Raw genomic sequence first — 27,922 nt, 5'->3', positions numbered from 1 at the left:
GTATTAAAGGATTGTATTAGGACAGATCAGAACCACTGGTCTAAAACAAGAGCCAAAGAGCAGACTGGTTGTTTTGTTTACTTAAAAGGAAAACTGAAACTCTAGATCATGTGGTTTTTAACTTAAAAAAAAAAAAAACAACCCTCATAACATGCTACTTTAAGTCCCATAAACAAAACAAAATGACCAAGTAGAGGTGTACAGGTACCTCAGCCTGGGCCAAGGGGAGATTCAAGTAATTTATGTTTTACAGCCCAATGGCTGAGAGTCTTTTACGCAGGTTGCTAAAGGAAGAATGTCACAACATAACTGGCATCACTCCCTTCTTCAAAGCAACAAGGCATCTTGAAAACTCAATGTCCTGGTGAAGTTCTAGAGTTGGAAGCAGGCCTTCATTTAACCATACAAAGATAGCTGGGTCTAGGATGAAAACTCTCTGAAGGAAAACCCGCACAGTCACAATGCAAATATTCACCCGGCATATCATTACACTGCAGTAGGAAGAGAGGCAGCTACAGCATCCAGCCCATAGTCACAGCCTCACTCTGTCAGGATCAGATGGGGGTTGAAGAGAAGCCCTCAGGAGGAATCCCTCTTCTCAGCCAGGGATGATGGACAGAAGCAAGGTGAGATCTTTGGCCTTCACAGATTCATTTTAGTTCTGGCAGAATGTGAGTCTTCGGATCTGTTCCCATCATGCACTCTGGGGTCAGATAGAGCTGCTTCTACAGAGGTCAGCACACTCATGTCTGTCTTTCGGTTAAATCTCCTTGATTTAGTAACTATAAAATTGAAAACAAATATAGACTAGGTTACAGATGAATTACAGAAGCAAAAAAAATACCTTAGACTAAATGAAAGAGTTAAGAGTGGAATCTGGGGAATGGACTGATAAATCCAGTAAAGGATGATGGGCAGAACTTACTTATAATCTGTTTTTAATTTTTTTTTAAGATTTATTTATTGTGTATACAATGTTCCTACTGCCTGTATACCTCCATGCCAGAGAGGGCACCAGACCTCATTACAAATGGTTGTGAGCCACCATGTGGTTGCTGGGAATTGAACTCAGGACCTCAGGAAGAACAGTCAGTGCTCTTAACCTCTGAGCCATCTCTCCAGTCCCTGTTTTTAATTAAAAAAAAGATTTATTTTTATTTCCTATGTATTGATTGGTATTTTGCCTGCAATTATGTTTCTATGAGGGTGCTGAACTCCCCTGGAGTTACAGTTGTGAGCTGTAATGTGGTACTGGGAATGAACCTGGGTCCTTTGGAAGAGTGGCCAGTGCTCTTAACCACCAAGACATCTTTCCAGCTCCCAAAAGCTTGCTTTTGTTGTTATTTTGTGAGACAGGGTTTCTCTGTGTAGCCCTGGCTGTCCTGGAACTTGCTATATTATAGACCACACCAGTCTCGAACTCAGAGATTTACCTACCCCTGCCTCCTGAGTAATAGGATTAAAGGCCTGTGCCACCAAGTCTGGCTGCCACATCAACTGTAGCAATAAAATAACCTGAATCTACAAGTTCAACAATTGTGTTCATAGTCACCACAGGGAAGTCAATAATGGTAGAACCAAAACTGTTGACAAACTACTGACAAGCAGGGAAGGGAGCTGTTTCTGTTACAAGTCCTGAAGCAGGAACCTGCCCATTAGAGATTCAGGGTTTCAGTAGGCTTAAAACCTTTTCTGTGGTGAAGGGAGACAGGCCTGAAGGACTCCTTCACTGATATTCCACTCTGTGCTGTTCAGTTTTTGAATATTAACTGATGAAACCAGTTTCCACCTGTGTGTGTACGTACATATGTGCATGAAGGAGGTTCATATGCCATCTACCTTGTTTTTTTGAGACAAGGGCTCTTGCTACCTGAAGCTCATGAGTTTTGATGATGCAGACACATATTGTCCGTCTCTATCTTCCCAGTGTAGGATTAAAAGGCACATGCTGACAAATCTAGAATGTTGGGATTATAGGCTTGTGTCACCATGCCAGACTGTTTTTTACAAGGGTTCTTGAGAGCCAACTCAGGTACTCATGCTTGTATGGCAAGCACTTGACAAAAAAGAGCTACCTCCCCAGTCCCACCAGAAAACAGGCAGAGCATGCCAGGAAGCAATATTCCTCCTGGTCTCTGCTTCAGTGCCTGATTCTAGGTTCCTGCCCTGGCTTTCCTCCATGATAGACTCCAATCCATAAACTGTAATAAACCTTTTCTTCCTAACTTGCTTTTGGTCACGGTGTTTAAATCACAGCAATGGAGAAGCAAGGTAATGTGTTACCAAATGAAAACATGGACTCTGATTCAAGTTACACAAACAAAGACAGTTTTGAGGAGATAAAAAACAGAAACTAAATATTAGAGGACAACAAATTATTACTAAACTTGTCGGGTATGGAAAGACAGTTACTTTAAATCCTTATCTTTTAAGACACATACTTTAAAAAATTACAGATACGACTATAATGCTTCAAAATATTCTGGCACAAACAGTAAGAGATAACAGAAGCAGTATAAGTACGGAGGGACTGGAAAATGGCTCAGTAGTTAAGAGCATTTGCTGCTCTTGCAGAAAACGTGAACTTGGTTCCCAGCGACTACTCGGTGGCTCACAACCACCTGTAACTCCAATTCAAAAGGATCTGATGCCTTCTTTGGCCTCTCAGGGAACCAGGCATGCATGGGATACACATACATACATGTAGTCAAAACAAACACGTAGAATAAAAATAATTGTTCAGGTTGGGTGAATGGTACATGGATTTTTATACCCACACCTCTCTCAATAGACCCTCCTAAAGCTATTTATATAAAATAAATTTCAAAGAAGAAAAAGAGAGGCAAAAATACAGGGGACAGTGGCGTGAGACAGAGATGATGGTTCCAAAACAGCAACCTACAAAAGGTAACTTAGAACCAATAATACCAACAGTAGAATGTTCAACACAAAGTAACAAGTCACAACAACAAACATAAAGTCCTGACAGAGTATGCTGACATGAATGCCCAGCAACCTGTCATTCTAGATAACCCAAGAGTTAATATATTTAGAATATTTAGAGTCATTTGGATACTCTAATGGCTTACTAGGGCATAAAGGCTATACTGAAAGGAGAGAGGGAAAAGGAAAGGTTGTAAAACAAAACACTGGCGATCTCTGCAGAAAGCCTATCTGTATGCCATGAACGTGTGATAGTCACACAGCCTCAAGACACAAGGTCAAGGCCTGATTGGTTTTCATTCTGTTTTCTGGGTCAGCCAAGACAATACAGCTGGAAGAGCTCAGAATCAATCTAAATCTCCTCGACTGGGATGATAGATCTCAGCAAACAAGCAACTGAACAAGATCCTTTTAGCTCAGATGGTTTGTCTCGTTAGCTCTCAGACTCATGACCATAGGGAGAAAAATGACACCTTTTTTTCTGAACAGGGAAAGTTTTGGATAAAGATTTTCTTTTTGCTTAGGTGTTTTGTTGTAGTTGTTTGTGGCAGGGTCTCATCATGTAGTCTTGGTTGGCCTCGCATTCATCACGTCGACTAGGCTGGCCTCAAACTCATAGACCTGCCTGTTTCTGCCTCCCAAATGCTTGTATTAAAGGTGTGTTCTACCACACTGGCCCAATTTTGCTCCCCTCCCCCTTTGAGAGAAGAGCTCACTCTGTAGCCCAGGAGGATATCCTGGAACTCACTCAGTAGTCTAGATGGCCTACTAACACATAATTCTTCTGGTTTCTCAGTGGTGGGATTATAGACACATGTCAACATGCCTGGTATAAAGAACTGTTTTATGGTAGTGGCACACGCCTGTAATCCCAGCACTTGGGGAGGCAGAGGCAAGCAGCGCTCTGTGAGTTCAAGGCCAACTTTGGTCTACAAATCGAGTTCCAGGACAGCCAGAGCTGTTACAGAGAAACCCTATACCAAGAACAAAAAATATTTGCATGGATTATTATCGTGTTAGTAATATATTCTGATCATGCTCTAACCCTAATTGACCTTACTCTTCTATGAAGCCCGACCCTCTCTTCTTTTCATGATACCAGCTTAATTTCCCCATTTTTAGAGTGTCTGTTACCACCTATCGCATTTTTAAGATGGTATGTATACTCGTGTTTGCATATATGCAGGAACACATGAGTGTGGAGGCCTAAGGTTGATGTCCAGTATCTTCCTTGATCACTCTCCATTATATTTATCAGTCAGGGACTCTCAGTGAACCCAGAGCTTGCCCATTCTAGTTAGTTAGCCACCTGTCCCAGCAAATTCTGGGACTGAAGTGCCTGACACAACTACCCAGTGTTGCCATTGGTGCTTGGGATCTGAATGGGACTTTAGGTTTGTCTGGCAAAAGCTTTATCCACTGAGCCACCTCCCCATATTTTTTTCTCATGTTTAGTGTGTATAGTGTATGTGAGTGTGTATTTTGTTATGTCTGTGTGCACATGTATGTACAAGTGTGGAGACTACAAGTTAATGTTGCCTTCTTCTATTGCTTCTCCACCATTTTATCTTTTCATCTTTTTTTAAATCTTTCTTTTTAATTTATTCTTTGTGTTTTTCACATCATGCATCTGCATCCCATTCATTTCCCCATCCTGTCATATCTGCCCTTGCACCCTCCCCCAACAAAATAAGATTTAAGAGAAAGAAAAGATAAAAGAAAAAAAAGAAGGAAAAATCAATCTTGTCATGGAAGCTGCAGTGAGTCACACAGTAAACCATTTTATCCACATATCTTTACTTGCAAGTGTTCACTGCAGAGTTACTGGTCTGTTTTCAGGCCTCTGGGTTCTGCTACACTATTGATGCTGGGCCCTCACTGGAACATTCCTCTTGGATGGATGTTGGGGTGGGCCTGGGTAGTTGCAGGTTTGGTTAGCCTTCCAGCTCTCTGGCATAGGGGCCACTCTCCCCAATGCTGCAGCTAATGAGGGTCAGGGACAGCCCTCCTACTCTTATGCCCTTAGCGCCAGCTCATCTCTCTGCCCCTATGCTGTCACATGACAGATGAGTAATGGGGACAGCTCTCTCATGCTCACAACACAGGGGCTAGTTCACCCACACCTTTGCTAATGTTTTCAACTTTTGAAACACCTTTTCTATTTTGTATGCATGGCCTTGTAAAACCACACAAATATGACATGGAGTCAGCTCTCTCCATTATATGGGTTTCAGGAATCCAATTCAGATCATTAAAACTCAGATGGTGACAAGCATCTTTACAGATTCAGTTTTCTTGCTGGTCCTTCTCCCCATTTCTTGAAACATAGTCTCTCCTTGAATCTGGATGCAAAAATTAATTTCCTAGACTGGCTACTCCCTAGCACAGCGTTACAAATCTACACTGCCCACATCTGGCTTTAACACGGGGACTAGGGATCTGAATTCAAGTCCTCATGCTCACATCACAGGTACTTTATCAACTGAGCCATCTCCCTAGACACTTGTGGTGTTTTGTTTTGGGACTTGCTTTATAGAACAGGTTGGCCTCGAACTTCCAGAGATCTGCCTGCCTCTGCCTCCTGAATGCTGGAATTAAAAGTGTCACCACTGCCTTGATATCTATCTCTTTATTGACCTTCATGGATACCTGCAATCATGTGTGACACAGAGTACAAAGAGTTAAAAATAAACTTTAAAAAAATATGTATGAGAATGCTTAGACCTCAAGAGTGTCCGCTCAATCTCCCAACTTACAAAACAACAGACTGCAGTAACACTGGACTAATTAATGCTTAAAGGAAAAGAAGCCAAAGTTACAGGAAGTGGAGGTTAGCAAATTTTAGAGCCACTAAACTAGATTCTCAATCACTGTCCATTTAAGTCACCACAGAAACAAAGTGAGGGCAGGAGAGAGATGGCTTTACCTCCTGTGGATTTACTGCAGTTAAGACAGAGACTTCATAGGACTGCCTCCCCGTCTGCATGGCCACCAAGTGATGTGTCACGTCAGTCACTGAGGACAGGGGACGTGAGGATCCTTCAGCAAGCACCTCTGTGAAACAAGAGGAAATTATCGTCAACCAATAGTGATCCACATGCACACCCACTGCTTCAGCAAGCCAACCATTGCAAATGCTAACTCTGATCCCTGGAAAATTCAACCCCAAGATTTCACTGTTTCATTGTTAGTGGATTTAGAAAGTTACAAAAGGATGGTGGGAAGTTAAAGAAACTTGGATATAAGAATGACAATTTTTCAATGTAACAATTTAGAATAATATGTTACCTGGATTAAAACTATATGAAATAGGGCAAACACTGCACAGGCAAGCACGAGACCCAGCCCTTGCGGCCATCAGTACCGATGTTCTGAGCAGCATGTCCACACTCTGTCCCTTCCTCCCTTGAATGTGCTCTCCGTGCCACTTGTCCTCTGTGGTCTGCACTAGTGCTGCACAGGGACCGGGTGGACTACACATGTGGGGCCTTGTAAGCTCCACACAGAAGTTACAAAAACTCTGACTGTGAAGGAAGAAGTGACTAAAACACAGGGTCTCATACTTAGTAGACATTCATCAGGGGGTCACCATGAAAATTTTGAAAATAGTACTACAGATAAATCACTTAGCCCTCAAGCAAACTGCAAGGTTTCTTTTGTTGTTGTTTTGTTTGTTTCTTCTTCTTCGGGAGGTTTTCTAGCCTGGTCTGCTCTTCCTTCCAGACTATACTGTATAATGAATATTTGCTGATGTAATTTCATCTATTTCTCAATGATGTTTCATACATTTATGCTGTTTCAACTTATGGTCCCTACCTCCTACTTTTGTCTTTCCCATGGTGCCAGGCACACAGTAGGCACTTAATAAATGCATGCTGACCTCACCTGGTAAGTTTTTCAGAGAAGAGGGCCTGGCCTGTGTAAGCTGGGTGAAATTTCTATACCAGAGGAGCAACTGTTTCCTAGAGAACCCTTTCTTTTCTCCAGAAGATATGGCTTTTGAAGGTATGGAGAAATTGCTTTGTATCTCCTCTGAAAACCTGGTTATGCTCTGTTTAAATGTTTAAAAGTTAAGCTCTTCCATACTGCAACAGGAAAGACAGACACAGTTGGGCTAGAGTGCTAAGGACTACAGATAATTTTTAAATGTTTTTCTTTATTCTTCTGTTAACATCATATTTAATCATTAAAAGAGAAAAGGTTCATTTATCCACCCCAGAGAATAAATTCAAATACTATTCAATAACACCATCATACAAGAAATAATAATAATAATCTCCTCTATTTTGGAGATACTCTACTCCTTAGCCCCGAGCTACAACTTGTTTCCCCACATAAAGAACTAGAAGTCTTACCATCATCAACTCCAAGAATAGAATTGGTATTTGGTAGACTCAAGGACTCTCCACCAAGGCTGGACTGGGAATTCATAGACACCAGGTTTTTACTGGGTACTGAAGCTTCTTCAAGCAAGCTACTGCCCATTAGTGGCTCAGCTGTACAGAGAACAGGATGTGAGAGACATACAGCAGTCAAGGCTGTGCCTGGTCCTCATCTCTCTTCACAAGAAAGCTGGCTACCTCTTTCAGAACTGTAAGCTTTTGTCTTGGATGCTTCTCCCATTTCACTCACTTTCAGATTACAAGAATAAACCTACTGAGGAAGCCAATCCTTAGGGATAATTATCTGTTCACGTGACCACCATCTGAAGATCATCATATAATAGAGAGAAATAAGGACATCCTTTGAAAGAAGCACTTGGAATTTTTTTTTTTTTTTTTTTTCAAGACAGGGTTTCTCTGTAGCTTTGGAACCTGTCCTGGAACTAGTTCTTGTAGACCAGGCTGGCCTCGAACTCACAAAGATCCTTCTGCCTCTGCCTCCCAAGTGCGAGTGTTTGGAATTTTTTAAAGAAAGAAATGGAAAAGAAAAAGGAGCTCTATTAATTTTAAAGTAGGGTAAAGGCTGCCAAACTATTAAATAAAAAAATGTTAAATCTTTAGTTATATAGAAATCTTTAATGCCTGTGCTCTTTAAAAGCTGGATCACAGACCGTCTGGCTGACCTCAGCCTCGTCAGGGGACATTTACATACTATTTTTTGTTTTCTGAAAACAGGGTCTCAAGTAGTACAGGCTGGTCTCAAACTTGTTGAGGTTGGCCTCGAACAGCTGATCTCCCACCTCTACCTTTCATGTGCCTGGATTACAGGCATGTGCTACCATGCCTGGCTTTTTTGTTGGTTTCCTAAAACAGGGATCTCACTATCTTGCCCAGGTTGTCCTCCCACCTCAGCCTTCCAAGTGGATAGACAGCTATGAACCATTAGAGAAATTGTTATTTGTGTGTGTGTGTCTGTGCACATGTACATATGTTCACACACACACACACACACACCTTTTTGTGGTGTTTAAACTCAGGGTCTTACACATGTTAAGCAAGCATTCTACTACTGAACTACATGCTACATGCAAAGCCCTTAGTGGAACTTTTAATAGTATGTGTTCTGAGATTTACAACTCACTCATCTCATTTTTCAAGTTCCTTTATTGTTAAGGGAGGAACAAGAAAATATATGTTTTGAAAGCTTACAGATGATTATACTGTACAGCTGTTACAAACTATAAGTCTATCACATGAAACCAAGTCTCTCTACCTAGCTAGATTTCCAATTAGCCAAGCAGGCCAATGGCCTGGCTGCTGAACAGTTCTCCACAAGACCCTTCTCCTCACCAGTTTGTTCCTGTTCTTGACTCCCAGGTGTTCCTAGCTGCAAGTGGTGCTTTCTCATGTGGACATTTCTGCTCCCACTCTGAGAAAAGGTCTTCCCACAGACTTGGCATTGATGAGGTTTCTCTCCTGCAAAAAGTACTATGTTAAGATAGGACAGTCCAGAAGACAGTATAGAGCGCTGACGGCAATTCAGTAGACCGAAGACTGAAGGCTGATCTCTCACAGGAAAGGGAGGAAGTCTGTCCCAGGACGGCTAGCACACGCATTGGCTCCAGCACGTCTCTTTGGACTAAAGTCCCCCTGGCCTTCCAAAAAGGCCTCCTAGTATTTATCTCCTTTCCAATAGTCTTCCATCAACCACCAGAATTTGTATCTACCTTGAGGGCTCATAACAACCCTGGGTTCGTAATATCCCACATTCTATTTCCTGTCAAGACTCAAGATCTTCAACATTTGCAAACAGTTTCCAAAGCCTTATTGTTTTTTCTTTTCTTTTGTTTTTGCTTTGTTTTTCGAGACAAGATTTATCTGTAGCTTTGGAGCCTGTCCTGGAGGAACTAGCTCTTGTAGACTAGGCTGGCCTTGAACAGGTGTGTGCCTTTACAACCCAGCTGTATTACATTTCCTGGCTGTAATTTTCAGGTTTATTCATATGAGAATGTGTGTGCTTCTCTGTGGGTTTATGCATCACTTAGATGCAGGTGCCAGCAAAGGCCAGAGGGTATGAGGTCTCCTAGAACTGGAGTTACAGGAGGATGCAAGACACCTCTCCAGCCCTCTGTTCCATGTCTGTGTACTAGCTATAAACAACCCCCAAATAAATCAAGAAACCAATTTAATTTAATCAGAAGTAACCAAAGCACCAATTCCTTATTCTGAAAGCTCACAATGGAGACCAGGCATAGGAAAGCAAGTCAGTAATCTCAGAATTTGGGAAGCTGAGGCAGGAGGGTACTCCAAGTTCAAGGCTTATTCCAGTCCAGGCCTGCTTGAGCAAAGAAAAAACCAAGAGCAAGCTCATAATGAAAAGCATTTTATTTCACTTGCCATTTACTTGTGCAAATGATCAAACTGCTCTACTTCATGGAGAAGAGTTCCAACGAAAGTAGCTAATGTGAGAGAAAAGAACTGAGGGAACTACAGTTACCTTACCTAGCAGGGGAAGGGTGAGAGGACCCTATGAAGACTCATCAGTTCTGCCAGCCAGACTGTGTGTGGGTTCAATGTGACATAAATGAAGCACACAGTATCATATACAATGTATTCTTGCCCCAATTTTGAAGTTTTGAAGCTTTTAGAGCCTACTTCTATTTTTTAAACAACAGGAAAACAAGCTGTAAAACAAAAGCAGGTGCTAGGAAACAACTCAGTGGCAGAGTTCCTGCCCAAATCTAGGTTCCATCTCCACACTGGGGGGAAAGACAAAGGAGGCTGACAAATTCAGAAGATGGTACTCCTATAGGACCCCAGTAACACAGTTCTGTGATAAATCTACCAAACAAACAACAGTATAAAAAAAATTAGGTTCAAAAAAGATTTACTAGCCAAGAGTAAGCAATATTAGACCCTAGGGGATCTTATTTAAAGGAACCAACTTCTGGGTTGAGGCTATAGCTCAACAGTTAAATGCCTGCCCATTATGCAAGAGGCTTTGGGTTCAATTTCCAACATGAAATAAATTTTTTAAAAATATCTATTTATTTATTTATTATGTATACAATATTCTGTCTGCATGTATGCCTGCAGGCCAGAGCAGGGCACCAGACCTCATTACAGATGGTTGTGAGCCACCATGTGGTTGCCGGAATTGAACTCAGGACCTTTAGAAGAGCAAGCAATGCTCTTAATCACTGAGCCATCTCTCCAGCCCAACATGAAATAAATTTGAAAAATTTAAAGATAAGCCGGGCAGTGGTGGTGCACTCAGGAAGCAGAGGCAGGCGGATCTCTGTGAGTTCAAGGCCAGCCTGGTATATAAGAGCTAGTTCCAGGACAGGCTCCAAAGCTACAGAGAAACTCTGTCTCAAAAAACAAACAAACAACCCAAAATAAATAAATAAATAAAATAAATTTAAAGATAAATCAATTGAAGTAATTTTGGAGACAACTCGACAGAACATGGACTGAATATAAGATAAAAGCAAGAAGTTATTTTTAAATTTAAAAGGTATTAAGAAGTCATCTTTTTATATTCTTGTATATATCTGGCTGTACATCTGACATAGTTTATATAACCAGTACAGCACAGCGCTAGCAATACACATGTGAAGTCCACATCTGGCCCACAAGCTATCAGTCTGCCACTTTGACTTGGAACTTGTCATCATATTAAAACAGCCCAGGAGCTGCAGACAGCTCAATTGGTAAAATACTTGCCTAGTATGCAGAAAGCCCACACTTACAGTCCCAACACCTGGGAGGTGGAGGCAAGATGATCAGAGGTTCGAGATCATCCTGTGTGTGCTACATAAGACTTGTCTCAACAAAACAAAAAACAAAACATCTCCAGCACTGAGATCTCAACTATGACAGTCTCATCCCTGACTGACTGTACATCTCCACCTCCCTAACACTCACTGAAGTGCTTTGCTGTAGTCATCAAAATCAAGTCTTCTTGCCTCCACCTCCTCAGTGCTGATTTCTGGTTGGGAAGATGGGAAAGGAGGGAAGGGAGACAAATACCACTTCAGATTTTTCCAGTAAGTTTACAAAGTCTGGCCTCTATAGAATATTTTCACAAAGTCTGAATGACATTTTTATCAGGGGAGATGAGGTCATCTGCATAGAATGAGCAAGCTGACAGAATCACAGGGAATTTAATAATACAAAGCAAAAACAGGTCAGTAGGTCTTTTCTTCTCCATTGCTAGCTCCCAAGAAGTCCTACTGGGCAGTGTATTAGAATGGAGACCGAGCAGGGCGGCCATGCCTCCTCAGAAAACATGAACACCACAGGTCTCACTGCCACTAACATCAGCCTTCCCACTGTGCTCAGGATTTTGGAACCCCCCTCCCCAGAGGAATGAAGATGTCAATACTCCATATCAATATGGCACATAAAAGATCAACACAGATCTCAGAAAAAGGTCTGCCTAATGCAAATGTAAATCTGAAGAGAACAGGAGCGCTAACTGAGAAAATCTTTCCAATATAATTATTAAGGGCCTTAATCTCTCAATGTCGAGCTTTATCATCTTAGAACACTGCGCACCGCCTTCCCACCCTCGTCTCTTGCTGTTTGCAGTCTATGAACAGCACAGGCTCTAGTACCTGAGTGAACTACCAGGTGCTTCCGGAGGCTGGAATACTCTGCAAAGGAACGGCCACATCCCTGGGCTTCACACAGGAAAGGCTTCTCTCCTACAGGCAGACAGTGAGACACAGGCTCAGCCTTCTGAAAACTGACCAATGTTGTGTTCTGCTTTCTTTAACTTATGCTATGTAACATCAACAGGGCACCCAGCAAATGTTGTCTCTCAATGTTCTGGAATACAGACCACCAGACAGTATTCCAATTTTTTATTCAAATTTCTTCCTTGGGATAAGTACCATGTACTATTTCAAGAACACTAAAAAGAGAATTATTCATTCCCTAACATACGGAAAGGTTATGCCATTTGGAGGGAATCTTATCTAGAACAATTGTTGTTCTGAGCCCGGATAGCTCAGTCAGTAGAGCATGAGATTCTTAATCTCAGGGTCGTGGGTTCGAGCCCACGTTGGGCGCCATTCTGTAGTGGGGAGCAGGGCAGCTTGGACTGTACTTTGTAAATGCCTTTAAAGCATACCTTCCTGACACTTGTGCAGGGACAAAGAGTGGCACAAAAGCGGGGAAGAGGTACTAAGTTCAGTGTTTAAGTTTTGCAAAACACATTTCTGACAAAGGCTCCAAAGGCACCTGTAGTATCTCAGACTAAAAAGCAAGGAATCTTTACTTTGCTCCATCCATTCTGACATTTATTCTATTTCTCATATTGCAAGCTCTAACAAGAAAGCAAGCACCCCAAGTTCAGGGGTTGTATCTTAGCTCATATTTAATGCTCTGTAAGATTTGTATGGCTCAATAAATGCAACCATACAACGTTCAGAGAGACTGGAAAACAGGCTGACTCGTTCATTATCTCCTGGTGTGACTGCTATCTAGGAGAGCCTTACCCTTCTTCCTAAAAGGTCAGGCTTATGGAGACAGAATCGACACTGTCCATTCCTCACACACAGATGAGGTTGGACACATTGTACTGACAATGAACAGAATGAAGGGAATCTTTCTTCAACACTGCACCTCCATTTCTACTACCATATTGCTTTCCTAAGTAGAAGAGGCAGCAAGCAAGAGCACCGCCACGGAGACCAATAAAGGGATGCAGAGCTGCACACCTGTGTGGATGCGGCGGTGGTTCTTCAAGTTCCCAGCTGTGGTGAACTGCTTACCACACCCAGACTCATGGCACATGAAGGGTTTCTCCCCGTTGTGTGTCCTCATGTGCACCTTCAGCCTCTGCAGCACATAGAAGCTTTTCCCGCAGCCTTCTGCAGGGCAGATGAAGGGGCGCTCGTTTCTGTAGAGACATCATGAGCAACAAGACTTGAAAACACTCTGTGCTGGTGGTGACAAGCCAACATTTCTACTGACTCTCAAGGCACACAAGAGACCCCAAACTTGGGTATATTAAAATAACTCTTAATATCTGAGGCATCTCTCTAGTCCTGAGACTTGGAATTTTTGCTCTTTAAGAAGGCATCTCTCTAGTCCTGAGACTTGGAATTTTTGCTCTTTAAGATATGTAGATGCCAAATATCTTATTGATGGAGGCAGGAGAATCAGGAATTCAAAGCCATCCTTTTCTTTTTCTTTTTTTGTTTTGTTTGTTAATTTGTTTTGAAACAGGGTTCCTCCACGTAACAGCCTTTGATGTACCTCACTCTATAGACCAGGCTGGCCTCAAACTTAAAGAGATCTGCCTGTCTCTACCTCCCGAGTGTTGGGATTAAAGGGGTACACCGCCACCACCTGGGAAAGCCATCTTTTTTGTCTGAGGCCTGTCCAGGTCACATGCCTCAAATAAAATAAGTAAATCAGACAACACAATTCTTTCTATTAACATACAAGACCCCTCAACCAGGTATGGTGATACACACTTATCTCAGCATGTGGCAGGGTAAGGGAGGAGGATCTTGAGTTCAAAGTCAGCCTGAGCAAACAGTAAGAACTTGATTTTAAAAAGGGGGTTAGGGCCGGGCGGTGGTGGCGCACACCTTTAATCCCAGCACTCGGGAGGCAGAGGCAGGTGGATCTCTGGGAGTTTGAGGCCAGCCTGGTCTACAAGAGCTAGTTTCAGGACAGGCACCAAAGCTACAGAGAAACCCTGTCTTGAAAAAACAAAAACAAAAAAAAAGGGGGGGGGGTTGGGGCTGGGACTATAGCTTGGGGGACAGTATATTTTTAGCAAATTAAAAAGCTCTGGTTTAGATTTCAGAACAACAAAAACCAAACAGGAGGTCTTGGCATGGCTGTAAACCCAACACTTGAGAGGCTGAAATAGAAAGATCATTTAAGCTCAAAGAATTTGCAGCAACTTGGGCAGCATAAGATTCCATCTAAAAACAAATAAGAACCAGAGATCTTGGTTTTTTCTATAGCCCAGACTTGTCTCAAACTTGCCAGCCTTCCAGGCTGAGATTACGAAAGACAATCTTAGCCAGGATAACTGGAGTCCCTGCTTTCCTGGAGTTTGTCTGTTCAGGGACAAGTTCCTCTATGATTGGCTCACCGATGAGTTTTAAGGTGGTATTTGAAATGAGCCGGCCACACAAATGTCCGGTCACAGCCTTCAACTGTGCACCTGAGCTTCTTTTCCACTGGAGGAAGAGGCCCAGAATCTTTGGGCTGCCCGTCGCCAGAACCAAGGTGGACATTTTCTCCTGTAACAAGCAACATATTTATAATTCAGGGGAAAATCCTACTTAGATTCAAACAATAAAACTCCTACATTTCATCCCAAGTGGTCTTTAAACCTATATATATTCATGTACAAGAGTACTCTGTATTCCCATCCAGAGAATTACCCGTAGTTATCATGTTTTATTTAACAAGACCAAGTTTCTGACAAATGTAAAAATATCAAGTATGGCTTCAGAAAGCAAATTTAAAACTATTCTGTAGGAGCCAGGCAAGACAGCACAACTTGTAATCACTTTTAACTGCTAAGCCTCGCCTCAACCCCAAGATAGTTGCAGTGCTAAGCTGCCAGGTGATACAGATGATTTGGGGACAGTACTCCAAAATGACCAGCAGCACACATGAAGCTCAACAGGCATGCAAGCTGAAAAGAAATACCACAGACTGAGAAAACAGCTCAGTGGGAGAAGTGCTTGTCACACAAGTAAGGGGGCCAGAACCCTTAGAAACTGTAAAACTCGTGTGGTGTAATCCTAGTAGTGGGAAGGTACTTTACCTCCACACGCATATATGTCTACACATATAAAAACATTTTTTAGAGATAATATAACTAGCACAAAGCAATCAGCTAATCAACAAAACTGCCATGAACCAGCAATATAGTTTTAGCAAAACAGTAACTCAACATTAACTTTATAGTTGTATTTTTACTAACTGATAAAACTATTTTAACTTCTTTGAGCTCTAGATATAAAAAGTTTATGCCTATGTGGGCCTTGAAAATCCTTCTGCTTCAGCCTCATGAATGCTGAAACAAAGGTTCTGTGCCACCATTCCCAGGCCCCTACCTGTTCTCTAAAGAATACTCTGTATATTCCTTCAAAGTTGGAAACTCAGAACATAAGTTTAGCTGGTTTGGCAGACAAAGCCAAGTTATTTTATAAAATAGGACAACTTATTTTTAGACTTCCATTCTTATCAATAAAATAATTTGATTATACACAATTCAAAATCTAGCTATTGCACCACCCAAACCTCTGCATGGAAAAGCAGAAAGGAAATGCCACAGGAGCCTCACCATTGCTGCTGGTTTTTGCATTCTTTGCCAGCTGTGCACGAGTAGCAGCAATCAGACTGTCGTGGGCCAACTCCTGGACCCGCAGGAACCATGGGATACTGCTGTCTGTGCTCTCACCAGAGAGGAAGTCGTTCCCTGAATCCTCTGTCTCATCCTGTACAAACACGAAGTGCTCAGTTGAAGAGCCCAGACCTGCAAGAAAGACAATAATACAGCAAGGTTAGCCAACATCCTTTTAGTAGCCCTGGCACAGGGACTTTGTGTCCTGAATCAAATCATTCTAGATCCTTCCTTTTCACTTCAACTTTCTGTTCTTATAAATAATAAAGCTATCATTTTTCCATTCAGCCCACACACTTTTGTTAACTCTGCCTCCTCTTGTTTCAGAGACATAATGTTCTTTCCTGCAACTAGGCCATTTGAAAATTTCCAATCCATGCTCAGTCTTCTCTCTTGTACGTCAGTCAAATTCTCCCTCATTAGGGTGGGAAAGAGGGCTCAGCAGTTAAGAGCCCTGGGCTATCACTATATGGGCTAGGCTGGCCTTGAACTCAGAGAGGTCTGCCCGCCCCTGCCTCCCAGGTACTAGGATTAAAGGTGTGCACTACCACAGCCCAACAACTGAATTATTGGTTTTGTTTGAGACGTGGTCTCACTATGCTGCCCTGCTTCAGCGACACGTATGTGCTAACCTTCAAAACAACTCCCCTTCTAACTTGCATTTCCACCAGGCACACTCCATTCTCTCCTCACATCTATCTTCTAGTAAGTATTATTTTTGCAAAGGTCACCAGATAGAAATGTAATCTCACTAGTCCATCCTATAGTATTTGGAATCATTTAGTATCCTTCCTTTCTAAAATATTTTCCTCCCTTGGTTTCTCCCAGTTCACCTTGTTATTCCGTTGTCCTCTTAAATGTTCTCTTTCCCAGGGTCCTAGACCCTTTTTTCTATATATGCTTCAAAGATCTCTAGAATCAAAGAATCACGATCCACGTTTCACATTTTCTGAATGTGATGAGCAGCCCAGCTGCCTACTTATCCCAAACCTCTCCAGAACTCTGGATTCCTATTTTTAATCTCCCTCCTCAGTGTGCCTCCAATAGCAAAACACCAGCCAACTCATTAGGAACTAAGCCTCCTCCCCCAAGCCTGTTCTTGTTCTCACTGTCTTGATAGGTCAAGGGCACCACATTAATTTTCCAAATAAGTAAATGTTTCTGTTGCAGGATGTCGTGGCATACCAACTCTCTAATCAATAATAAAGATTCTTTGCATCTTATGAATATTAAATACTGGCTCACCTCTAACTTTTTCCCCTAAAAACTGAGTAGAGCCCAGAAAAGATTCAAACGTACCTGCTCTTGTTAGGTTAAGAAGAATAAAAGAAGTGCTATCACTTGGCTGTAAATCTTGCAACAAGTTAGGCGACTCTGGAGTGGACAGAAATTCTGGGGACTTCTGTACAGTCTGAGCCCTTGTCTCTTCTCCGTCTGGGCCCACGTTCACCTGAAGGCTCCTCAAAACAGCTGAAGACGGGACCTCCTTGGAGGAGTTAGTATGATGTGGAGTATCATCTAGTGAAAGAAAACACCACAGCTTCATGTAGCATTCACCTCCAGGGAGCTTGCCTGTTCTAGCAATAGCACCTAAGACACTAAACTTCAATTAGTTTCTACTACCCTTACAAGAGTATTCAGAATTCTCATATTTGCAAATACAAAAAGTGTCTTAGAATAATCACGGGGGGGGGGGGGGGGCTGGAGAGATGGCTCAGTGGTTAAGAGCATTGTCTGCTCTTCCAAAGGTCCTGAGTTCAATTCCCAGCAACTACATGGTGGCTCACAACCATCTCTAATGAGATCTGGCGCCCTCTTCTGGCCTTCAGGCATACAGACAGAATCTTGTATACATAATAAATTAAAAAAAAAAAAAGAATAATCACAGGGGGAAAAACAGCCTGGGAAACCACTGAAATTCTGTACAACCATCAGTATGTTTCATTACAGTTTGGGGTTTATACTGAATATAAATAAATAAAAGACTTGCTCTAAAGAAGTTTGTTCTAAGCTGGACATAGTAGTGAACATCTTTAATCTCAGAACTTGGAAGACAGAGGCAGGCAGATCACTGTGAGTTCGAGGCCAGCCTGGTCTATAAAGAGGGTTCTATGACAGCCAGGGCTAAATAGCAACCCAATCTCAAAATCCAAAAAAGAAGTTTCATTTAAGGGATGGGTCACATGAGACTCTGTAAAACACCCCCCCCCCTTTTTTTTTTATTGAGACAGGGTTTCTCTGTAGCTTTGGAGCCTGTCCTGGAACTAGCTCTGTAGACCAGGCTGAAAACACCCCATTTTTAAATTCTTAAAAGCAAAACATTTTAAATGAAAACTACCATTTAAAGAAGAGAGGAGATGGGTATAATGGCTCTATACAATCAGGAATTACACTATGTGACGAAGTATTCACTATTTCCAGAGACTTTCATTCATCTTTAAAAAAGGCAGGTAACACTTTTTTTCTCTTTTAAACAGATGACAAATAAGATCATAATAAAAATGGACAGACTACCGTTTTCATTAGCTACCGGTCTAATGAAGTAGTACAATAATGTGAATCTTCCTAATACCACACAACCAACGATAATACCACACAATGAATGATAATTTAAAATGGCAATCCAATGCCATGCGTATTTTACCAAACACACCAAAAATATTTGAAAAACATAAAATTCATAATAGCATTGTTCATCACAGCACAATATTGGAAAAGTCATCAACAGAGACATTAACAAAAAAGTTGTGTTATATCATTCCATTCATTTAAGGTCACAAACAAGATAAAATTAAAATACAAGAGCAGTTAATTTTGGAAAACAAAAGAAATAATCACAAAAATACAAACAGTGATGGTGCATTAAAGAAGGGAAGTTTCTGTATCAAGGAGAGCGAGCCTATGGAGAGCTTGGATGATGTTCTTGTTTGGAGAGGTCCGTATACGGACAGTTCCTTATATTTATCCCTCAAGCTGTACTAATGTGGCTTTATACCTTTCTGTAGCCACCATATATCATAGCAGAAAACATGAGGGCCAACAGTGTGGCTGAGAACAGGTGTGGGTAAAGCCGCTTGTCACAAAGCCTGATGACCTGAGTTCAATCCCTGGGGTCAGTAAGGCAGGAGAAGAGGACCAACTCCCACAAGTTGTCTTCTGACCTCCACGCATGCATCATGGTACATGCATTTAACATTTGATTTACTTGATTTCAACTCCTTTGGAGATATACACACAAGTGGAATTGCTGACACATCTGACAGCTTTTGAGGAATTTCCATACATTTTCCATAATTTAACAGCGTACAAGGTTCCCTTTTCTCCACATTCTTACCAATGTTTGCTCTCTTTAACCATAATCATTCTAACAGAGTACGGACTTTTTGTTTCTAGTTTACTTCCCTAACTTGCTCCCTCCTCTTAAAGATTCCCCATCAGTGCACACTCGTGTGGGTATGCATGTCTATTCATGAATAGAGCCCACAAGAGGGGATTAAGCCATGTGTGTTGGCTCACACTTTAATCCTAGCATGGGGAAGCAAAAACAGGTAGACCTCTGAGTTCAAGGCCAGCCTGGTCTATGCAGCAAGACCTCCTCTCAACAAAACTGTGTATCAGATCTTTGCAGCCAGAGCTACAGATTTTTTTTTTTCTTTTTAGTTTCTCTGTGTAGCTCCGGCTGTCCTGGAATTTACTCTGTAGATGTAGACCAGGCTGGCCTCAAACTCAGAGTTCACCTTCCTCATGAGTGCTGGGATTAAAGTCGTGTTCCACCACTGCCCGGCCAGATTGTTTTTTCTTTCTTACAGTTACTAGAGCGCGTGCTTACACGTTCATGCTATGCTGCACATGTGGAAGGCAGACGACAACTTTCAGGAGTCAGTTCTCTCTTGTGTGGGTTCCAGGGATCGAGCCAGGTCACCAGGCTTGGTGGCCAGTTCCCTTTTGTTCTGTGGGGATTCAGGCTTCAGTTCTCTTGCTTGCACAGCAAGTGCTCCTAACCATCTCTCCAGCCCAGGGTGGAGAAACCTGGATGTTTATAATTTATATGTCTGTTTTTCCTGAGTCTTAGAAGACCTTAAAGTCTTCACAGACCATCACTAGAAGAAGTAATCAGAATTTTAACAAACAACTGTCATCAACAGGCTGACACTGCCCTCCCCCTGATTAGTATTAACATTCTTAACAGTCCTCAAACAGTTTAGATTTGAGAGAGGGAGGAAGAGAGGGAGAAAGGGAAGGAAGGAGGGAGGGAGGGAGGGAAGGAGGGAGGGAGGAAAGGAGGAAAGAAAAAGAAAGGGAGGGAGGGAGGAAAGAAAAAGGAAGGAAGGAAGGAAGGAAGGAAGGAAGGAAGGAAGGAAGGAAGGAAGGAAGGAAGGAAGGAAGGGGGAAAAAAGCCATTTAAAATATTACACAGGGGGCTAGAGAGATGGCTCAGAGGTTAAGGACACTGACTGTTCTTCCAGAGGTCCTGAGTTCAATTCCCAGCAACCACATGGTGGCTCACAACCATCTAAAATGAGATCTGGTGCCGTCTTCTGGCATGCAGGCATACATGGAGGCAGAACACTGTATTGTATATGTAATAAATAAAATCTTAAAAAAAATATTATACAGGACAATGTAGAACATAGCCTTTAATCCCAGTGGAGGCAGAAGCAGGTAGATGACTGAGTTCCAGGCAGTCAGCCCATCTCAAATACAAAACAAACGCCCCAAACCAAAACTTGATAAGCATTCCCTCACCTATACCATACTTTATACTGTTACCGCTATCCCTGCAGCCTGGTTTCTCACCCTTTCTCTGCCAATATTATTCAAGGCCACTTTTTAGTCTTGTCTCCTTGGCCTCCCAGGGGCCTTTAACACACTGATTTCCCTTGGGTCCCATGCCTCCTAGCTATGCTGATAAGCATCTACCTCTAAGCAGGCATTCTGCTCTCCTTTCAGGCCTCTTGCCTGATCCCAGGTGCTGCACTGGCCTTTCTGTCTCCCACACATCCTTACCCTGTGTTCAAATTACTCAGGCATGTATGACTTCCATGGCTGCTTTTCCCTATGACTCTTAAATTTTACTTTCAAAAAGCAAATTATCCATTCTACTCTTGCCACAGAGTAGGCTAAACTCTTAAGACTTCTTTGTTCTATTGTAGTGAACATATTTTACCTGGTAACATTAGCCGACTGCATTCTGAGGCCTCAGTCACTGGAAGGAGGGATAAGCAAGTAATGTCTTTAGCTTCTGATTCTACTAGCCCTTGTCCCAGGGGGATGGAGGTATTTTGAACAAACTGAACCAGGAGCTGGAGAGGAAAAGAAGCAACGTTGAGAAACAGGATGCTAGGAATGAATCTCAACTTTCAAGTTCACCAAACAAATGATGATATAATTCAGTCTTGTTCCTGGTCTCAGTCACATACACAGAAAAACTAGACTAACCACACCTCAAGGTGTGTGTTCTACAGAATGGCTGATAAATGTAATTAAGTTATCAAATTATGAAAGTGTATTTTAAAATGAGCTTTTTAAATTTTTAAATCAACTGCACTGTATTGATTACATCTTACAAAGCATTTTCCTGGGTAGTGGTATATTTAATCCTTGTACTAAATTCCTAGGTGAACATGTATTTTACAAATGAGGAATCAATCTGAAAACACTGACTTGTCTAAGAGCCATAACTAGTTAGAAGTTCTAGTCTTCAAAATTAAGTAATTATTTCAAATTTGGTGACTTTCCTATTATAGAACACAGATTTACAAAAATTAAGGTGGGAAAATAAATGAAATTATAAAATGCTTAAATCTCCCAATAATGTTCAGAAAGAAAATATTTTCATGTATATGTAAGATTAACAATGTATGTAAATAATACACACACACATATACACCACAACTATATAACAAATTCATTTTAGGGATATAAAATATTTTATTATATAAGCAAGCACCTTAGTATTTCGTTAAATACTTAAACAGCAAATGTAAAAAATCCACAAAAGATAGAAACAGAACAGTAAAATCTTGAAGAAAACATTTAATAACAGAAAAACTGTAAACTAAGAGTTGCAGTAAAAATCATTTGGCTCACAAAATCAAAAACGTTTACTATTAAGCCACTAGAGAAGTTGTTTCCTGAGCAATGGGCTAAGCATAAACTCTGAAAACCCACCAAAGAAAACAGCTAAGTGGGCTCACCTCTGGTTTGGACTCTAACTCATCTGATAACATTGATTCAGCTTCTGAAATCCTGTGGCTGTTCAGGGCACAGGTTCAATCTAATTCACAGTCAATGACACCTTCCTGTTATACTCATAGCCCTTTAAGAAACATGGTTTTTCTGTAAGATGCTGAGCTAGGTTGGTAACCAATTTAACCTAAAATAGGGTAAAAAAGAGAAAGATACAGCATTAAGAGCAGCAGGAACATGTAACTAAATAAAATCACAAAGAATTCAGCCTATAACATTTGTTTTAAAACAGAACAAGTCCAATAAGTATCAAAACCTATAAAAACATTGTTTTGATACTTTCTACTTTTTAAATTCTTATTTTTATTTCAGGCACACATATCTCATTGTGTATCTCGTTGTGTTTCCAAGTGTCCACAGAATCCAATAGGAGGTATCAGAGTCTCCTAGAGCTCCATGGAGCTCCAAGTGGTTATAAGCAGCCCTATGTGGATGCTAGGAATCAAACTCTCTGCAAGAATAGCAAGTGTTCTTTTTTGTTTGTTTTGTTTGTTGAGACAGGGGATCTCTGTGTAGCCCTAGCTGTCCTAGAACACGTTCTGTAGACCAGGCTGGCTTCAAACTCAATAGAGATTCGCCTGCCTCTGCCTCCGATGCTGGGATTAAAGGTGTGCACCACCATGCAGCATGGCAAGTGTTCCTAATCACTGAGCCATATCTTCAGTTCCCACAAAGTTTCTCCTTCTAGTGAAAGGGTTTTTTTTTTTTTTTTTTAAGACAGAATCTTGGTATATAGGCATGACTGGTCTAAAATTCACATATGAACCAGGCTGGACTCCAACTGTCAACAAATTCTCCAACCTCTTCCTCCTGAGTGCTCAGGTAACAGCTATCACCACACTTCGCTATAAAAAGGTCTTCAAGGGGCTGGAGAGATGGCTCAGAGGTTAAGAGCATTGCCTGTTCTTCCAAAGGTCCTGAGTTCAATTCCCAGCAATCACATGGTGGCTCACAACCATCTGTAATGGGGTCTGATGCTCTCTTCTGGCGTGCACGCATACACACAGACAGAATATTGTTTACATAATAAATAAATATTTTTTTAAAAAAGGTCTTCAATATGGAAAAGCTATATTCCAAAAGATGTTTGTCAAAAATAAAAAGCAGAAACCAGGAAGCAACACACGATTACCTTTTAGAAAACCTGAACACATTTACACAATACAGGGTATAGTTAATTAAATATGGTACTGGTACTTTAAAATACAATTTTGGTTGGGAATGTAGTTCAGTGGTAGAACATTTGCCTAACGTGCAAATACCTGGGTTTGAGTCACAACACCACACACACACAGATTGTGAAGCCCACACAACAAAGAAAATTGATTACAAATCTCTTTTTCATTTCAACACTAATTAATTACATCATGCATAAGAAAAAGTAAAAAGAAAGTCACACAGACCCAGCAGTGTTAGGATGTGTAACAGGTCAGTGGGCTTCACTTTTCTGGGCTCTCCAAGATGATTATGCTGATCATTTAAAACACAAGCCTGCAGGGGCATGGTGCTGCATGGTGCCGCACACCTGGACTCCACAGCAGATTCATCACCAGCTGGGCTACAGTGATACTCTTTCTCAGAAGTGTGTGATGGTGCCGGGTGCACTCTCCAGCACAGCCACAACAACAGGGTGGCCTGGGCAGTTCTGTACTTCCCAGAGATAGAGCACATCCGTTTTCACTCTCCCTCCCTCTCAGCTCCCCTCCTTCCCTGGTCACCACTGCAGACCTTGCTAGACCCCAAGCTGAAAATTCTCTCAGTGCTTAAGTTCCCTCCACTCCAGTGCTCTGGCACACGAATTCACTTAGTTTGGTGTAACTGCTGATAAAAGTGGGAGTACTGCTATCCATAAAGATGGTTAAAAAAATGTACCTAGGATGGAAGCTTTCCTTTAACACCAGGGTAGACTGGAAAGTCAGACTAAGACAGACATTAAGAAATACTGGAAGCCAGGCAGTGGTGGTACATGCCTTTAATCCTAGCTCTCAGGAGGCAGAGGCAGACAGATCTCTAAGTTCGAGACCAGCCTGGACTACAGAGCAAGTTCAGGACTACACAGAGAAACCCTGTCTTGAAAAACAACAAGAAGAAAGAAGTCCTGAAATTAGGGCCTGTAAGATGGCTCATTTGTGAAAGTAGCCACCATTCTGACAACTTCAATTCAACCCCCAGGACCCATGTGCTAGAACTAAGTCTTACATGTTATCCTCTGACCCCCATATATGTGCACACACATAAATACATCTAATTCTTAGAAGGAATACTGGAATTAAAGCTTTGTTGATGTTAACAGCGGCCTGCAGTCCAGTTTACAAAATATATATGAAATATTCCTTTTACTTATCACATAAAGCAAAGTATCATAAATGCTCAACTTTCCTTTCTACATACATTGTTCTTCCTCAAGCACTACAATAGCTTAATATGGTTAATCCACTCATCTTCATGAGAGGAGGAAGCCAAGGTTGATCAAGTTATTAAGCTGTATAAGCAACACAAATAGGAAGTGATTACATCTAGTCTGATCTTAAATTTCGAGGGCTTAGCAATTCCTCTTCCCCAATTTCAGTTCACATAACAAGCCAAGAAATTACCAGATGTTTGTCCAGATTATTACTAAAGTGCATCCAACTTTGAGATTCTTTTTTTTTTTAAATTTATTTATTTATTATGTATACAATATTCTGTCTGTGTGCATGTCTGCAGCCAGAAGAGGGCACCAGACCTCTTTACAGATGGTTGTGAGCCACCATGTGGTTGCCGGGAATTGAACTCAGGACCTTTGGAAGAGCAGGCAGTGCTCTTAACCACTGAGCCATCTCTCCAGCCCCCAACTTTGAGATTCTTGACTTGCAGAATTACTAAGACATCACACACCCTTAGGGGGTTACCTACTCTTTTTATTTTAGTGGTTTCGTTTTAATAGTCTTTGAAAACAAGGAACAACTGCAATATGCATATTATAACTGAATACAGCCATACAATCCTGGTGCTAAAATTTCTGGCTTGTATAGGCACTTAATGAACAAATAAAGTAGAATATACTAGAAAAGGCTGAAGCCCAGGAATCTTTGCAAGAGCGAGGGGTGGAGGCAGGCATCTGTAATCTCAGCAATGGGGAAATTGAAGCAAGAGACTAGGGAGCTTTTGGCTACACAGCAAGATCATATCTCAGAATGAAAAGAAAACAATCCGCTCAAGAGCACAGCGGTTCATCAAGTGTTCTATGTGGACTGCATTAACACAGACCTTACTAAGCACCTAACTGGCCAGCAGTACGAGGGCAAACACATAAGCTAGGCCTGCTGCTAGTTGCAAGTCTATTACTTAGTTAACCACTTCAAAAGCTGCAATGGAAACTTTTTCTTGCAATGCAAATATTTCCAAAAAACAAGTTTGGGGCCGGACACAGTGGCACACACTTTAATTCGGCACTCTGGAAGCAGAGAAAAGCGTATCTCTAGGAGTCTGAGGCCAGCCTGGTCTACACAGTGAGTTCTGGGCAAGGCAAGGCTACACACACACAGTGAGCCCTTGTTACAAACTTTCAGTTAACATAAATGTTACCCATTTTGTAAGATTTTTAGTTTTTATTTATTGTGCATGGGTGTTTTGCCCACATGTTGTACCCATGGAGGCAGAGGGTGCTGGATGCTCTGTTGTGAATCGCCATGCGGGGTACTGGGAACTAACTAGATCCAGGCCCTCCACAGAGCAACAGTGCTCCTAACTGCCGCTCTGAACTTTGCAGATCCCACTCTTACCCACTTTGGAAAGTACAATTCAACTGTCTTTAGTATACCCATAGTTGTGCAAACACATACACAATCAGTTTTGTTTGTAGGAGTGTGATTTTTTTTGGGGGGTGGGGGAGGTTCAGACAAGCTCTTGCATAGCCCTGGCTGTTCTGGAACTCTCTATTTCTGAGGCTGGCCTTAAACTTCTGGTCCCATCTGCTTAGATCTCCCAGTATTGCGATTAAAGGTGTGTACCACCATGCTTGGCTAATTTTACATTTTCCCAAAAGAAACCCTGAAGTCACCAGCCACTTTTAAAGTACTCATTACTAGGAGTTTGAAAGACCCCATACAAGTTTCCCTGTGAGCACATAAGACGTAATGGCTAAACATTCAGAGGATAAGAAACATGACGAATGACACCCAATTCCCTGCCCCTCTACTCTGGACTTTTCTTCTGACTTCCAAACCTTCACTATCAGCTACTTGCTGAGTAATTCCACATATATATCCATCAGCGTTTCAAACCAAACCACATCCAAACCCAGATTATCACCTCCCTACCAAACCTGTTCTTCTTGAATTAACCCTTTTATTTATTGCCCAATCTTCTTCCCACTCGGCTGCAAATTCTATCTAGCAGTCTCTCTCATTCTTCATATTTAAATAATCCCAGCCATTAATGAATTCCCCAAATCATTTACTCCTCCTGTGATACAGTTTAGATTTCTCGGTATCTTTCAACTACACTATTAATATAGGCTTCTAACTGCTTACCTTGCCTTTAAACGTTTCCCTTTCCTCAGGGCAGAGGTGGCACATGCCTTTAATGCCAGCACTTGGGAGGCAGAGGCAAGCAATCTCTGTGCATTTGAGGCTTGGCTGGTCTACAGAGCAAGTTCCAGGAGAGTCAGGATTACACAGAAAAACCCTGTCTCGAAAATCCAAAAATAAAATAAAAATATTCCTTGCAATCTATCTTTTACCCAAACACTCATTTTCCCCTCAAAATACAAGAATGTTTGTCATCCCTCATACTCATTTAGTGTCGCAGAATAATGGTCAAACCTCTACACCAATACACTCCCCCCAAAAACTAGAAATTGCAAAATTTTCCCCAAATTTGACACCTACGAGATCAAGACTTAAATAAAAACCTACATCTTCTGATGCTCGGTTGTCCTGTATTCTGCTATACACTACGATAACACAAAGTGTAATTTCTCGGGGCCAAACACCAAGAATTGTCCGTTTTCAAAATATTTTTTCTTCTCTTTGCATATTTTACCCTGGCCCCTGTGCCAACGTAAAAGTATGAACTCTGAATCCCATCTCAATATTTAACTCCCAAATGGTACCTAAGTACATTTCAGAGCCTCATGCGCAAGGGGGATAAAGTTTAATAAACTAATTGGATCTTCTGAGAAACTTCAGAGGACGAAATTCAATGAGCCAGCACTCGCTGCCCACACACGGGCCTGAAGCGGCAGGTAGAGGAGACGCCAGACGTCCAGCCCTGGTCCTCAGGAGTCCCCCTTCCAGACCCAGGGAGTGAGGGGACGCCGGAAAGGGAAGCGGTCGCTCTGGGTGAAACGCCGGCCGGGCACCGCTGGCCAGCCTTCCCGCCAGCACAAAGGCCTCGGTGCAAGGAAGGCCCGAAGGTCCGCGGACAGGCCCAGCTGCGGGTGCAGTCCGGCGCCTCCGCCCAGGGGACTCGCTGACTCCGGGTTTTTGGGTGCAATTGGCTTCCAAGCACCCGCCCGCAAAAACAAGCCGAGAAGCCAAGACAGCGCGCCCCAGATCCTGGGAGGCGTAGGGCCGAAGCCACGGGGTGTCGGACCGGTCGCTCTCAGCCCGCCAGACGCCGCGGGGGGGTGGGGGAGGACGGGACCTACAGTGGGGAGGGGGGGCTTCCTTGTACCCTTAGGGGCGAACTCGGCTGCAGACCCCCAAACCTGGCCGTGGGTTCCTTTCTCTCCGTGACCACCTAGCTAAGCGCTGTGGCCAGCCCCAGCCCGAGGCTCACCTTCCAGTCCAGGGCAGCTGGCCGTCCGGCGCAGTCAGTCCCGAATTCCGTCCACACACGGCGTCTTCCGGCTCCCGCCGGAAGCAGCTCCCGAGCGGGACAGGAAGTTTGGCCACCCCCCCACTAGCACACCCACTGGCTTTCTTCTCCGCCCCGCCGGTGTTACTCGGGTCGAGGTGCTGACCCTCGGGCAGCTGCT

The 27,922-nt window shown here is 42.3% G+C and overlaps 1 protein-coding gene across 3 annotated transcripts; it reads right to left on the bottom strand.

The window, feature by feature from the left end:
- Positions 1 to 60: 60 nt before the first annotated feature.
- On the bottom strand, positions 61 to 27,852 carry Znf410 (zinc finger protein 410). Of its 3 annotated transcripts, XM_050164499.1 has the most exons (13): positions 27,724 to 27,805; positions 26,475 to 26,628; positions 21,909 to 22,087; positions 20,879 to 21,014; positions 17,011 to 17,229; positions 15,652 to 15,843; positions 14,446 to 14,596; positions 13,052 to 13,233; positions 11,945 to 12,034; positions 8,676 to 8,801; positions 7,299 to 7,439; positions 5,870 to 5,997; positions 61 to 782 (listed from the first exon to the last, which is right to left on the bottom strand). In XM_050164499.1, the coding sequence occupies exons 3-13, from the start codon at positions 21,939 to 21,941 to the stop codon at positions 744 to 746; spliced, it is 1,437 nt and encodes a 478-aa protein (XP_050020456.1). In that variant the 5' UTR covers positions 21,942 to 22,087; positions 26,475 to 26,628; positions 27,724 to 27,805; the 3' UTR covers positions 61 to 743. The 3 variants fall into 3 exon arrangements, with proteins under 3 accessions (XP_050020456.1, XP_050020455.1, XP_050020458.1); XM_050164498.1 differs by lacking the exon at positions 26,475 to 26,628 and having other exon boundaries at positions 27,724 to 27,852; XM_050164501.1 differs by lacking the exons at positions 7,299 to 7,439; positions 26,475 to 26,628 and having other exon boundaries at positions 27,724 to 27,852.
- Between the last annotated feature and the right edge of the window lie 70 nt (positions 27,853 to 27,922).

The sequence above is a fragment of the Alexandromys fortis genome, unplaced genomic scaffold (assembly GCF_014885135.2).
Source record: "Alexandromys fortis isolate MF-2015 unplaced genomic scaffold, M_Fortis_MF-2015_v1.1 scaffold_159, whole genome shotgun sequence".
NCBI lineage: Eukaryota > Metazoa > Chordata > Mammalia > Rodentia > Cricetidae > Alexandromys > Alexandromys fortis.
This window is presented reverse-complemented; position numbering and strand designations above follow the sequence as displayed.

Coding starts and splice junctions, on each gene's coding strand:
- Znf410 (XM_050164498.1), bottom strand. CDS start 21,941: ATGTTATCAGATGAGTTAGAGTCCAAACCAGAG. Junction 21,015..21,908: donor AGTTAGAGTCCAAACCAGAG/GTGAGCCCACTT, acceptor TTTCCTCTCCAG/CTCCTGGTTCAGTTTGTTCA. Junction 5,998..7,298: donor TATTCTTGGAGTTGATGATG/GTAAGACTTCTA, acceptor CTTGTTTCACAG/AGGTGCTTGCTGAAGGATCC.